General features: G+C 43.2%; 1 protein-coding gene across 5 annotated transcripts in view; it reads right to left on the bottom strand.

Annotated features, from left to right (window-relative positions):
- The window catches only part of lrch1 (leucine-rich repeats and calponin homology (CH) domain containing 1), a 141,497-nt gene that overhangs the window by 34,532 nt on the left and 91,965 nt on the right, over nucleotides 1-15,000 (bottom strand). For 3 of the 5 annotated variants that reach the window (XM_061879948.1, XM_061879951.1, XM_061879950.1), the window contains exons 15-18: nucleotides 14,185-14,298; nucleotides 7,861-7,970; nucleotides 7,656-7,793; nucleotides 7,509-7,586 (exon numbers count right to left, since the gene is read on the bottom strand). In XM_061879948.1, the coding sequence (XP_061735932.1) occupies nucleotides 7,509-7,586; nucleotides 7,656-7,793; nucleotides 7,861-7,970; nucleotides 14,185-14,298 (440 nt within the window). The remainder of the gene's footprint in view (nucleotides 1-7,508; nucleotides 7,587-7,655; nucleotides 7,794-7,860; nucleotides 7,971-14,184; nucleotides 14,299-15,000) is intronic. The other 2 variants (XM_061879949.1, XM_061879953.1) reach the window with 1 other exon arrangement.

Here is a 15,000-nt window from a genome sequence, read left to right as displayed (position 1 = left end):
ATTCATAGCTGTATGTAGAAGTGTCTGGTTGTATCTGCTGCTTTGATGTCTTTAATGTCCTCTGTGTTCTTTGATGTTTGATGTTTCCCTCTTACACACATGGAAGAGGGATGTGTACTATAGCTATGAGTTGTTGTTTTTTCCCTTAGCCTCAGTCTGCACCCCCTCTCCAGGGCCCAGGCTAAGACCGATTTTTTTAAATTTTGTTTTAATCTTCTATTCCCCCTCCTTGTTTACCTGTATCTCATCTTTTTTGTAAGGGGCGCTGGAAGCCGGCAGACCCGTCAGCGATCCTGTTCTGTCTCCCTATAATGTTTGTCTAAACTTGAATGGGATTGTGCTGAAAATTTTAATTTTCCTGAAGGAACTCTCCTGACGGAATAAATAAAGTACTATCTAATCTAATCTAATCTAATCATGGAGTGTATAAATAAGAAGGGAAGACCAAGCCTGGTGTGCGCTCTTAATTCCTTTCATGAGGGTGCACCATCTTTCGTCTCATGAGACACGGTCTGTAATTCATATCGAGTCAATCCAACTTTGTATTATCTGATTATGAGTAAAAAAAAGTGTTGTAACAAACTCTCTGTTGTTAATGTTTAAGATTCGGACTTTTCGACCACATAAAATTGGCGTCACGAACAGGTTGTGATCAAAATGATTCAACCCCCACACAATTTTGGTGTTTTAGCAAGTTGGACATTTATTCCGTATTTTGTTTATAGTCATATCAAATAAAGATGTGTCAAATAGACGAATGCAACTCAAATTGTCATGGTCATGAGCTTTGGGTCATGACCGAAAGGATAAGATCACGGGTACAAGCGGCCGAAATGAGTTTCCAGGTCTCTCCCTTAGAGATAGGGTGAGAAGCTCTGTCATCCGGGAGGAACTCAAAGTAAATCCGCTGCTCCTCCACATCGAGAGGAGCCAGATGAGGTGGTTCGGGCATCTGGTCAGGATGCCACCTGAACGCCTCCCGAGGGAGGCGTTTAGGGCACGTCCAACCGGTAGGAGGCCACGGGGAAGACCCAGGACACGTTGGGAAGACTATGTCTCCCGGCTGGCCTGGGAACGCCTCGGGATCCCCCGGGAAGAGCTAGACGAAGTGGCTGGGGAGAGGGAAGTCTGGGCTTCCCTGCTTAGGCTGCTGCCCCCGCGACCCGACCTCGGATAAGCGGAAGAAGATGGATGGATGGATGGAACTTAAATTGCGACACTGTATTTTGCAAAATAGCAAAAAATGACTTTTTTCTTAATATCACATTGACAAAATGATTCAACCCCCTAGTTGCATGCATCTCTAGTACTTAGTAGAACAGTAATGACATCCTTCAAAGGTGATACATAAGCTTCTTGCAAGCATCTACAGGTATTTTAGCCCATTCCTCTTGGGCAAAGGCCTCCAGTTCATTCATATTCTTGGACTTCTTCAAGTCCCACCACAGCTTTCCTAGAGGATTTAGGTCCGGCTACTGTGAAGGCCACTCCAGAGTCTTCCAGCCCTTCTTCTGCAACCACTCTGATGTTGATTTGGAGGTATGCTTGGGATCCTTGTCCTGTTGGAAGGTCCAACGTCTCCCAAGCCTCAGCTTCCTCACTGACTTCATGACATTTGCAGCTAATATATCCTGCTAGGAAATAGAATTCATAATGCCTTGAACACGCTGGAGATTCCCGCTACCTGAGGCAGAGAAACAGCCCCAGAGCATGATTGACCCCCCCACCATGCTTAACACCATGTCTCCTCCAGACATAACGTTGATTCATAGGCCCAAAGAGTTCCACTTTTGTCTCACCGCTCCATAGAACAGTTTCCCAAAACCTTTGGGGTTTGTCCAGATGATTTTTGGCACACAGGAGTTTATTTTCTTGTGCCTGGTAGTCAGAAGTGGAGTGCGCCTGGGAGTTCTGGCACGGAGGCCTTATTGTCTGGGACGAAACCGGCGTTCTCCCCTCTGCAATGTCCTGTTGTAGTTCCTCAGCTGTTACCCGGGGGTTTTTCCACCACTGTACGCTTCACAGCATCCTCTTTCTACCACGCCCAGGTAGTGTTTCCACCGTGCCTTTAGCTTTAAAATTGCGAATGATGCTCCCAACTATGTCTCTTGGAATGTGTAATGTCTTTGCTATTTTCTTATATCCATATCCCTTTTTTATGTAGAGAAATACCCTCCTCTCTTGACTTCTTTGACCACTCCCTGGACTTCACCATGTTGCAAATACACCATTGACCATCTACAAGAAGCTGAGCGTCACAGTCTTTTTCAATCCGTTTAATTGTTGCTCGTTATGGTTCTAATCGCATCTATGGGTGTTTTCAACACCTGATTGAAAAGACCTCGTTTAAATTCTGTTCTTAAGAGTTATGATCTTCAAGGGGTTGAATAATTTTATCAAAGAGATATTAAGAGAAATGACACTGTTTGGTATGTTACAAAATATAATGTTGTAATTCAAGTTGCATTTGTCTTTATTTGATATGACTTTAAACAAAATACGGAATAAATGTCCAACTTGCTAAAACACCAAAATTGTGTGGGGGTTGAATACTTTTGATCACAACTGTAAATCCCCAACATTTCTATTCAACCACACTAACTCCCCTGACCTAAACCCCATAGAGAATTTGTGGGTTATTGTGAAGAAGAAGCTGAAAGACACCAGACCCAATAATGCAAATGAGTTAAAGGCTGTTATTGAAGCATCCTGGGCATCCATAACACCTCAGCAATGCCACAGGCTGATTGCCTCCATGCCACGCTGCACTGAGGCACTAATCCGTTCAAAAGGATCCCCAACCAAGTACTGAGTGCACTAATTGACATTTTCAAATGTTTGATTTTGTTTTGCTGTTATAAATCGTTTTTTTTTACTTGGTCTGAGGAAATATTAATTTTTTTTGAGGTAGGATTTTTGAGTTTTCTTAAGCTGTATGCCATGATCAGCAATAATAAAATAATAAAAGGCTTGCAATATTTCAGTTGATGTGTAATGAATCCAGAATGTATGACATTTTCATGTTTTTAGTTTTATTACAGAAAATAAAGGACTTTATCACAATGTTCTCATTTTCTGAGACAGTCCTGTATATAGGACATAGGTCCTAACCCCCCCCCCCCCCCCACACACCCCTTTTTTTTTCTCTTTCTAGGCGTGTCGTCGTGGTCACGTGGTGACATTGCTGGTTTTAGGAGCAGAGGAGCATGTTGGGCAGCGCACACACACAGAGTACTTACAAGCAGACACAGTGTGTAGACAGAAAAGGGAGAATGGACGCATTTTGGTGTGAAAAGTCAAGATAAAGGTGAAGTTATAACACTGAAACACCCTCAGGAAGAGCTGATTTCAAACATGGCTAGCTAGCTAGCGGCTAACATCCCTCTACAGTTTTTAGCTACTTCTAAATCACTAATCTTCGCCTCCATGGCGACAAAAAAGTACGTTTCTTAGGAGGATACAATAGCTCACCGGCGTCACAATGTAAACAAACTACACCTGACATCCACTGTAATGATACCAAGTACAAAAGCGTATCAAGTTGATACTACTATGATTTCATCAATATTTTTTCCTTTTTAAAAAATGTTTATAAAGTCAGTAAATACGTCCCTGGACTCACAAGGACTTTGACTATGACCAATGTATGATCCTGTAACTACTTCGTATCGGATCGATACCTAAATGTGTGGTATCGTTCAAAACTAATGTCAAGTATCAAAGAAGAGAAGAATAAGTGATTATTACATTTGAACAGAAGTGAAAATCAAACCTGTTAAAAGAGATAACAGCGCGACACCTACCCTTTACATCAGAAATAGTTTATTAGGTATTATATTTTATTGTATGATCGTGTAACTACTTGGTATCGGATCGATACCTAAATGTGTGGTATCGTCCAAAACTAATGTCAAGTATCAAAGAAGAGAAGAATAAGTGATTATTACATTTGAACAGAAGTGTAGATAGAACATGTTCAAACAGAAAATAAGCAGATTTTAACAGTAAATGAACAAGTGGATGGATAATCAATTTTTTACAGTTTGTCCCTCATAATGTGTACATAATAATAGGTGTATAAATGACACAATGTGTTATGTATAAAAGGACATGTTTTGTACTTAAATCAGATTAAGTGAACTTGCTCGGCCGTCACACCTTTAATGAAGCGCGGCAACAACAACAACAACAACAGGAACAGGAACAGGAACAGGAAGCATGAAAGGAAAAACAGGAAGTAGCCGTGACACAAGAGGCGAGGAAGGCGGCCTGAGAGCGCCTGAGGACGGTCTAACAGCACCTGGACCGTCCTCAGACCTGAAGACGGTCTAACAGCACCTGGACCGTTCTCAGATCTGAAGACGGTGTAACAGCACCTGGACCGTCCTCAGACCTGAAGACGGTCTAACAGCACCTGGACCGTCCTCAGACCTGAAGACGGTCTAACAGCACCTGGACCGTCCTCAAACCTGAAGATGGTCTGCAAGCACCTGGACCGTCCTCAGACCTGAAGACGGTGTAACAGCACCTGGACCGTCCTCAGACCTGAAGATGGTCTGCAAGCACCTGGACCGTCCTCAGACCTGAAGACAGTGTAACAGCACCTGGACCATCCTCAGACCTGAAGACGGTGTAACAGCACCTGGACCGTCCTTAGACCTGAAGACGGTGTAACAGCACCTGGACCATCCTCAGACCTGAAGATGGTCTGCAAGCACCTGGACCGTCCTCAGACCTGAAGACGGTCTAACAGCACCTGGACCGTCCTCAGACCTGAAGACGGTCTAACAGCACCTGGACCATCCTCAGACCTCCTTGCACCCGGCTCCTTGTCTGGCAGTGCTCTTCAGCCAGCAATGTTGGGCAGGACAGACCAGGAGCTGAACTGGGCGCTTTTCGGGTTCAAAGGTCAAAGTGGCTGACCAACGTAGTGGAGGCCAACTGAAGATATTTGCATTCTTGCTACAGTTTGTTCCTTCTTTGTGTTTCAGACTGAGTTAAACTTTGTTTTGAACATCTCACGAGGCAGGCACTGGACACTGAGTCCGAGTGGACCATGTTCCGCACCTCTATTGTCGAGACGGCTGATTGGAGCTGTGGCCGCAAGGTAGTTGGTGCCTGTCTTGGCGGTAATCCTAGAACCCGCTGGTGGACACCAGTGGTGAGGGGTGCCGTCAAGCTGAAGAAAGAGTCCTATCGGGTCCTATGAGCCGATAGGACTCTTTCTTCAGCTTGACGGCATTCCTCACCGCTGGTGTCCACCAACAGGTTCTAGGATTCTGCTCGGGGTTCTGCTCATAGGCAGTACACTGTCAACACCGTGTATGGTGAGGGTGGTGTGCTACTGACCTCTACTGCGGATGTTGTGGGTCGGTGGAGGGAATACTACAAAGACCTCCTCAATCCCAACAACACGTCTTCCTATGAGGAAGCAGTGCCTTGGGAATCCGTGGTGGACTCTCTTATTTCTGGTGCTGAGGTTGCTGAGGTAGTTAAAAAGCTCCTCGGTGGCAAGGCCCCAGGGGTGGATGAGATCCGCCTGGAGTTCCTTAAGGCTCTGGATGCTGTGGGGCTGTCTTGGTTGACAAGACTCCGCAAAATTGCGTGGACATCGGGGGCGGTACTTCTGGATTGGCAGACCAGGGTGGTGGTTCCGCCCTATAAGAAGAGGAACTGGAGGGTGTGTTCCAACTATTGTGGGATCACACTCCTCAGCCTTCCCGGTTAGGTCTATTCAGGTGTACTGGAGAGGAGGCTACGCCGGATAGTCGAACCTCGGATTCAGGAGGAACAGTGTGGTTTTCGTCCTGGTTGTGGAACTGTGGACCAGCTCTATACACTCTGCAGGGTCCTTGAGGGTGCATGGGAGTTTGCCCAACAAGTCTACATGTGCTTTGTGGACTTGGAGAAGGCATTCAACCCTGTCCCTCGGGAAATCCTGTGGGGAGTGCTCCGAGAGTATGGGATATATAGGTCTGATTGTGGCGGTTCGCTCCCTGTGCGATCAGGGTCAGAGCTTGGTCCGCTTTGCCAGCAGTAAGTCGGACACGTTTCCAGTGAGGGTTGGACTCCGCCCTTTGTCACCCATTCTGTTCATAACTTTTATGTTGAGGAGATCCGGTTTGGTAGCTGCAGGATTAGGTCTCTGCTTTTTGCAGATGATGTGGTCCTGATGGCTTCATCTGGTCAGGATCTTCAGCTCTCACTGGATCGGTTCGCAGCCGAGTGTGAAGCGACTGGGATGAGAATCAGCACCTCCAAGTCAAAGTCCATGGTTTTCGCCCGGGAAAGGGTTGAATGCCCTCTCCAAGTTGGGGAGGAGATCTTGCCCCAAGTGGAGGAGTTCAAGTACCTAGGAGTCTTGTTCACCAGTGAGGGAAGAGTGGATCGTGAGGTCGACAGGCGGATCGGTGCGGCGTCTTCAGTAATGCGGACGTTGTACCGATCCGTTGTGGTGAAGAAGGAGCTGAGCCGGAAGGCAAAGCTCTCAATTTACCGGTCGATCTACGTTCCCATCCTCACCTATGGTCATGAGCTTTGGGTCATGACCGAAAGGATAAGATCACGGGTACAAGCGGCCCAAATGAGTTTGGGTCTCTCCCTTAGAGATAGGGTGAGAAGCTCTGTCATCCGGGAGGAGCTCAGAGTAAAGCTGCTGCTCCTCCGAATGGAGAGGAGCCAGATGATGTGGTTCAGGAATCTGGTCAGGATGCCATCCATAAGCCTCCGTAGGGAGGTGTTTCGGGCACGGGGAAGACCCAGGACATGTTGGGAAGACTATGTCTCCCGGCTGGCCTGGGAACGCCTCGGGATCCCCCGGGAAGAGTTGGACCAAGTGGGATAGGGAAATCTGGGCTTCCCTACTTAGGCTGCTTCCCCGCGATCCGAACTTGGCTAAGCGGAGGATGGATAACTTCCACCTATTAATAATTCCTACTCGGTGGAAAAGAATTGACCATTTGACATCAATAAATGAGGAACTCCTGCACATTATTTGGTGAGTTTTGCAATCATCATTCTATTTGATTTCGGATCAACATTTGCAATAAAAGTTACATGTGGGACACACTTCCAGCTGCAATAACACTGGTGAGGAAATCAGGCTAACAGCTAGCGGACGAGCAGCATGGTCACATGCTGACTTGACTCCAAGGCGGCTCCAGAAAGTGCGGCCCACTTGGTTTCAGAGCCGCTAGCCAACATGGCGCCCTGTAGTGACGTGAGACCAATCCTTGAGGAGATCCTCTGGTTCTTTCTCTAGATTGTTTGAAACCCAGTTGTGCCATACTGGCTCTGAGCTGACAGCGCCCCTAGTGTTTGGGCGGAGAACTGCACCCGGAAGAAGAACTATAAAAGGAGCATAATGCAGGGAGAAGGATTCTAAAGAAAATCTTCAGTTGGACTCAACTTGGGACATGCTTTCATTTTTTTTGAAAGAATCCAAACAGGCGCCGAGTTCAGACAAGGGGGGTAGGCGTGGGCGGGGGGGAGACGGGTCGGCGTCTTACCTCGGCCACGCCGATCTTCCTGCAGGCGTCCAGGAAGTTCTCCACGTTCCTGCGACACTTGGCCATGCTGAGTTTGGGCTGCAAAAAGAAAGGTCAGTGACGGGTGTGCGGGACCAGTCGGGGGGTAAGGGGGGGGGGGGGTCGTACCACCGCGGGCGAGGGAACGTGGATGCTGGCCACGGAGCGCGGGCGGATGTGGTTGGCCAGGTGGCAGAGCACCACGCCGTCCATCAGCGAGGTGCCCAGGTCGTCAGGGAGAACCACCTTCAGGCGGCTCTCGATGCTCTGAGGGGGAGAAACCACACGGTTGTCAACCACGCGCTTCCCGGCGGACGCTATATGGACGCCTCACGTCTCTCAGCTGCTCCATCAGCTCCAGTTCCTCTCGGAGCTGCTCCATCTTCCTCCTCATGGTGAACTGAGGGTCCACCGTCTCCAGACTCTTGTGGCTCCGCAGGAACACTGCAGGACCGAGGACAAGACCGGGAGAAGTGATGAGGGAATATTGTCAGGGGTGAGCTTGTTTGATACCTGAATGTATTTCCATACTTTTTTAAATATAGGAAAAATGTGCCATTGATTTCAATGGGAATTTCATGAAAATGTGGGAATTTCGGGAAAATCCGGATTTTTTTTTTTAGAAAATGTTAAAAGACTTGAATGTTCTGAATGAGTTGAAATGGTTGGTGTTGGAATTTTTCAAATCGGTGGAGAAATGTTGGAGTAGTTTTTTTAATTGAAAAATTGTATTAAAGGAATTCAAGGAATTTTGGGAAAAACAGGAATTTTTCTAGTTCAAAAATAACTTTGTTTTTTACTTAATTAAGAGGAATGTTTGGACGGTTGAGGTGGGTTAAAAAATGTGGAAGGAGTAGTCTACAGAAAAAAGGGTGGAAATAGGGCTTTGCAAAACCTGGAATTCTGGAAAATCCTGGAATTTTTCTGAACTTGTAAAAATGATAGTTTGACTGTCATGGGGACAAATGTCCCTGAAAACGGAAAATTCGTGGAAATCCGGGATTTTTTTTTAAATTGCTGAAGGACAGCGCACAACATTTAAAAAAATGTTGGATATTTTGGAGTTGGAAAGGTTTGAATCGGATGAAAAAATGTGAAACTTTGAAAAATGTCCCATTGATTTCAATGGGAATTTCATGAAAATGTGGGAATTTCGGGAAAATCCGGAATTTTTTTTATAGAAAATGTTAAAAGACTTGAATGTTCTGAATGAGTTGAAATGGTTGGTGTTGGAATTTTTCAAATCGGTTGAGAAATGTTGGAGTAGTTTTTTTAATTGAGAAATGGTATTAAAGGAATTTGAGGAATTTTGGGAAAACCGGGAATTTTTCCAGTTCAAAAAAGAACTTAGTTTTTTTCAAATTAAGAGGAATGTTTAGACGGTTGAAGTGGGTTGAAAAATGTGGAAGGAGTAGTCTACAGAAAAAAGGGTGGAAATAGGGCTTTGCAAAACCTGGAATTCTGGAAAATCCTGGAATTGTTTTAAACTTCGAAAAATGACAGTTTGAATGTCCAGGAGGGTGGAATGTGTTGAAGGTGGATTTTGTTGAAAAATGTGGAAATGGTGCAACTCAAAAAAATATGCTTGAAAACGGGAAATACTTGGAAATTCAGGAATTTTTTGAAATTGTTGAAGGACAGCACACAACAATTTAAAAAATGTTGGATATTTTGGTGCTGGAACGGTTTGAATCGGATGAAAATCCGTGGAACTGTGAAAAATATCCCATTGATTTCAATGGGAATTTCTTGAAAATGTGGGAATTTCTGGAAAAGCGGGATTTTTTTTTTGAAAATGTTAAAAGACTTGAATGTTCTGAATGAGTTGAAATGGTTGGTGTTGGAATTTTTCAAATCGGTGGAGAAATGTTGCAGTAGTTTTTTTAATTGAAAAATTGTATTAAAGGAATTCCAGGAATTTTGGGAAAACCGGGAAATTTTCCAGTTCAAAAAAGAACTTAGTTTTTTCTAATTAAGAGGAATGTTTGGACGGTTGAAGTGGGTTGAAAAATGTGGAAGGAGTAGTCTACAGAAAAAAGGGTGGAAATAGGGCTCTGCAAAAAATGGAATTCTGAAAAATCCTGGAATTTTTCTGAACTTGTAAAAATGATAGTTTGACTGTCATGGGGACAAATGTCCCTGAAAATGGAAAATTCGTGCAAATCCGTTTTTTTTTTAAATTGCTGAAGGACAGCACACAACATTTAAAAAAATGTTGGATATTTTGGACTTGGAACGGTTTGAATCGGATGAAAAAATGTGAAACTTTGAAAAATGTCCCATTGATTTCAATGGGAATCTCATGAAAATGTGGGAATTTCGGGAAAAGCGGGAATTCTTTTCCCGAAAATGTTAAAAGACTTGAATGTTCTGAATGAGTTGAAATGGTTGGTGTTGGGATTTTTCAAATCGGTGGAGAAACGTTGGCGTAGTTTTCTTTAATTGAAAAATGGTATTAAAGGAATTCCAGGAATTTTGGGAAAACCGGGAATTTTTCCAGTTCAAAAAAGAACTTAGTTTTTTTCTAATTAAGAGGAATGTTTAGATGGTTGAAGTGGGTTGAAAAATGTGGAAGGAGTAGTCTACAGAAAAAAGGGTGGAAATAGGGCTTTGCAAAACCTGGAATTCTGGAAAATCCTGGAATTGTTTTAAACTTGTAAAAATGATAGTTTGAATGTCCAGGATGGTGGAATGTGTTGAAAAATGTGGAAATGTCCCATTCATTTTGAATGGGGAAAAATGTCCCTGAAAACTGGGAATTCTTGGAAATCCGGGAATTTTTTCGAAATTGTTGAATTAGAGCACACCATTTTGAAAATGTTAACTGTTTTGGAGTTGGAACGGTTTGAATCGGATGAAAATTTGTGGAACTTTGAAAAATATCCCCATTGAATTTTTTGAAAATGTGGGAATTTCTGGAAAAGCGGGATTTTTTTTCCGAAAATGTTAAAAGACTTGAATGTTCTGAATGAGTTGAAATGGTTGGTGTTGGAATTCTCCAACTCAATGGAGAAATGTTGAAGTAGTAACATTTTAATTGAGAAATGGTATTAAAGGAATTCCAGGAATTTTGGAAAAACCGGGAATTTTTCCAGTTAAAAAAAAACAACTTAGTTTTTACCTAACTGAGAGGAATGTTTGGACGGTTGAAGTGGGTTGAAAAATGTGGAAGGAGTAGTCTACAGAAAAAAGGGTGGAAATAGGGCTTTGCAAAACCTGGAATTCTGGAAAATCCTGGAATTGTTTTAAACTTGTAAAAATGATAGTTTGAATGTCCAGGATGGTGGAATGTGTTGAAGGTGGAATGGTTGGAATGGCTTGAAAAATGTGGAAATGGTGCAACTTGGAAAAATGTCCCATTCACTTTGAATGGGGAAAAATGTCCCTGAAAACTTGGAATTCTTGGAAATCCGGGAATTTTTTTGAAATTGTTGAAGGAGAGAAGACAATTTTGAAAATGTTTACTATTTTGGAGTTGGAACGGTTTGAATCGGATTAAAAAATGTGGAACTTTGAAAAATGTCCCATTGATTTAAATGGGACATTTCATGAAAATGTGTGAATTTCGGGAAAATCTGGAATTTTTTTTAGAAAATGTTAAAAGTCTTGAATGTTCTGAATGGGTTGAAATGGTTGGTGTTGGAATTTTTCAAATCGGTGGAGAAACGTTGGAGTAGTTTTTTTTAATTGAAAAATGGTATTAAAGGAATTCCAGGAATTCTGGGAAAACAAGGAATTTTTCCAGTTCAAAAAAGAACTTTGTTTTTAACCAAATTAAGAGGAATGTTTGGACGGTTGAGGTGGGTTGAAAAATGTGGAAGGAGTAGTCTACAGAAAAAAGGGTGGAAATAGGGCTTTGCAAAACCTGGAATTCTGGAAAATCCTGGAATTTTTCTGAACTTGTAAAAATGATAGTTTGAATGTCCAGGATGGTGGAATGTGTTGAAGGTGGAATGGTTGGAATGGCTTGAAAAATGTGGAAATGGTGCAAGTTGGAAAAATGTCCCATTCACTTTGAATGGGGAAAAATGTCCCTGAAAACGGGAAATTCTTGGAAATCCGGGATTTTTTTTTAAATTGTTGAAGGACAGCGCACAACAATTTCAAAAATGTTGGATATTTTGGAGTTGGAACGGTTTGAATCGGGTGAAAATTTGTGGAACTTTGAAAAATGTCCCATTGATTTCAATGGGAATTTCATGAAAATGTGGGAATTTCATGAAAATGTGGGAATTTCGGGAAAATCCGGATTTTTTTTTTTAGAAAACGTTAAAAGACTTGAATGTTCTGAATGAGTTGAAATGGTTGGTGTTGGGATTTTTCAAATCGGTGGAGAAACGTTGGAGTAGTTTTCTTTAATTGAAAAATGGTATTAAAGGAATTCCAGGAATTTTGGAAAAACCGGGAATTTTTCCAGTTCAAAAAAGAACTTAGTTTTTTTCTAATGAAGAGGAATGTTTAGATGGTTGAAGTGGGTTGAAAAATGTGGAAGGAGTAGTCTACAGAAAAAAAAGGTGGAAATAGGGCTTTGCAAAACCTGGAATTCTGGAAAATCCTGGAATTGTTTTAAACTTGTAAAAATTATAGTTTGAATGTCCAGGATGGTGGAATGTGTTGAAGGTGGAATGTGTTGAAAAATGGTGAAACTTTGAAAAATGTCCCATTCATTTTGAAAGGGGAAAAATGTCCCTGAAAACTGGGAATTCTTGGAAATTCGGGAATTTTTTTAAATTGATGATGGCGAGCACACCATTTTGAAAATGTTGAATATTTTGGAGTTGGAACGGTTTGAATCGGATGAAAAAATGTGAAACTTTGAAAAATGTCCAATTGATTTCAATGGGAATCTCATGAAAATGTTGGAATTTCGGGAAAAGCGGGAATTTTTTCCCCGAAAATGTTAAAAGACTTGAATGTTCTGAATGAGTTGAAATGGTTGGTGTTGGAATTTTTCAAATCGGTGGAGAAATGTTGAAGTAGTTTTTTTAATTGAGAAATGGTATTAAAGGAATTTGAGGAATTTGGGGAAAACCAGGAATTTTTCTAGTTCAAAAATAACTTAGATTTTTACCTAATGAAGAAGAATGTTTGGACGGTTGAAGTGGGTTGAAAAATGTGGAAGGAGTAGTCTACAGAATAAAGGGTGGAAATAGGGCTTTGCAAAACCTGGAATTCTGGAAAATCCTGGAATTTTTCTGAACTTTTAAAAATGATAGTTTGACTGTCATGGGGACAAATGTCCCTGAAAACGGAAAATTCGTGGAAATCCGTGATTTTTTTTAAAATTGCTGAAGGACAGCGCACAACATTTAAAAAATGTTGGATATTTTGGAGTTGGAACGGTTTGAATCGGATGAAAAAATGTGAAACTTTGAAAAATGTTCCATTGATTTCAATGTGAATTTCATGAAAATGTGGGAATTTCGGGAAAAGCGGGAATTTTTTTTCCGAAAACGTTAAAAGACTTGAATGTTCTGAATGAGTTGAAATGGTTGGTGTTGGAATTTTTCAAATCGGTGGAGAAATGTTGTAGTTTTTTAAATTGAAAAATGGTATTAAAGGAATTCCAGGAATTTGGGGAAAACCAGGAATTTTTCCAGTTCAAAAATAACTTTGATTTTTACCTAATTAAGAGGAATGTTTGGACGGTTGAAGTGGTTTTAAAAATGTGGAAGGAGTAGTCTACAGAAAAAAGGGTGGAAAAAGGGCTTTGCAAAACCTGGAATTCTGAAAAATCCTGGAATTTTTCTGAACTTGTAAAAATGATAGTTTGACTGTCATGGGGACAAATGTCCCTGAAAACGGAAAATTCGTGGAAATCCGTGATTTTTTTTTTTAATTGCTGAAGGACAGCGCACAAGATTTAAAAAAATGTTGGATATTTTGGACTTGGAACGGTTTGAATCGGATGAAAAAATGTGAAACTTTGAAAAATGCCCCATTGATTTCAATGGGAATTTCATGAAAATGTTGGAATTTCGGGAAAAGCGGGAATTTTTTTTTAGAAAATGTTAAAAGACTTGAATTTGGAGCTAATCCTCCTTTTTCATTGTCCCAATTAAAGCATCAGTTCCATTGACAGCAAAACAGGCCCAGGGCATAATACTACCACCACCATGCTTGACGGTAGGTGTGGTGTTCCTGGGATTACAGGCCTCACCTTTTCTCCTCCAAACATATTGCTGGGTGTTGTGCAGCAGACGCTACACAAACTCCATGCCGACCACTCCGACATGCACCGTGTTGTCTTCTTCAAGCGCTAATGACTTGGTGTGTGAAAGCACCCCGAGGTAGTCTAACCAGCGTCAAATTAGTCTTTGGAACACTTAACTGCACAACTCTCTTCATCTGCAACACAACTAGGTCATTCAAGTCAAATGTCCCCGCGAGTCCAACTCACACACACACACACACACACACACACACACACACACACACACACACACACGATTGGCTGATAAGGAGGTCAGAAGCAGAGCGAGTCCCGGTCCTAGTGAAGTCACGCTCTGCCGATCCCGTTCCAGTCCATTAGTCATGGTCTTAAACGCTCAAACGCACAAAGACGGCAGCGTTGTGTGCTCTTACATGTCCGCTGAGTTCTGAAAAGTCCACAAACACACACAAATGGAACCGAGCCCTCCGGCGGTCCGGAACCTACCGCGGTCCAGTGCGCCTCCGGCATCGCGGCTACGGCGCAAATCCCTGAGGAGGGGCGGGGCCTGCGAGAGAAGGAAGGGGGAGGGCGGGGGCGAGCAAGGCAGCGAGGGCGGGGCTACATCCAGGCAGGTGGGGAGTATCATGGTCGGGGGGGGCGGGGTCATTCCACAAATGAACAGGGGGGTGGGGGCGGGGGGGTGATTGACGTGCGCCGGGGGGTTAAAGGTCATGCGGCGGAACATGGCCAGGGACCACCACAAACCAGACGATGTCAAAATTGGGACAACACACAGAGAAAAACGACACGATTAGTTCACGTTAGCGTCGTTAGCGGCGTTAGCAGCGCTTCACATGCTAAAGCAAACGAGGGGCCAGATGGTTGCCATGACGCCGCAGACAAGCAACGGCCGCAAAGCCGCCCCTAGCATTCCGTTGTTAGCGGTTAGCGCGTTAGCTTGCGCAGCAGGGACGGGGGATGGGGCGGGGGGATGGGTGTGTCACAGTCAGGTTTGGGTCTTAATGGGGACCGGGTCCTCTGACTGAAGGAACACACCTTGATTGTGTCCCAACTCATTTTATCTGGACTCCCTATCCAGGGGCCCAGGTTTAGACCCATTTTTATTCTCACCCCCCACCATTGTTTACCTTTATCTCACCTTTTTTGTAAGGGGTACCGGAAGTTGGCAGACCCCTCAGCGATCCTGTTCTGTCTCCCTGTAATGTTTGGTCCTGTTCTGTCTCCCTGTAATGTTTGATCCTGTTCTGTCTCCCTGTAATGTGTGATCCTGTTCTGTCTCCCTGTAATGTTTGACCCTGT

Source organism: Nerophis ophidion, linkage group LG19 (assembly GCF_033978795.1).
Source record: "Nerophis ophidion isolate RoL-2023_Sa linkage group LG19, RoL_Noph_v1.0, whole genome shotgun sequence".
NCBI classification, from domain to species: Eukaryota; Metazoa; Chordata; class Actinopteri; order Syngnathiformes; family Syngnathidae; genus Nerophis; species Nerophis ophidion.
Note: the sequence above shows the minus strand (reverse complement) of the source record. Positions and strands in the feature narration are given on the sequence as shown.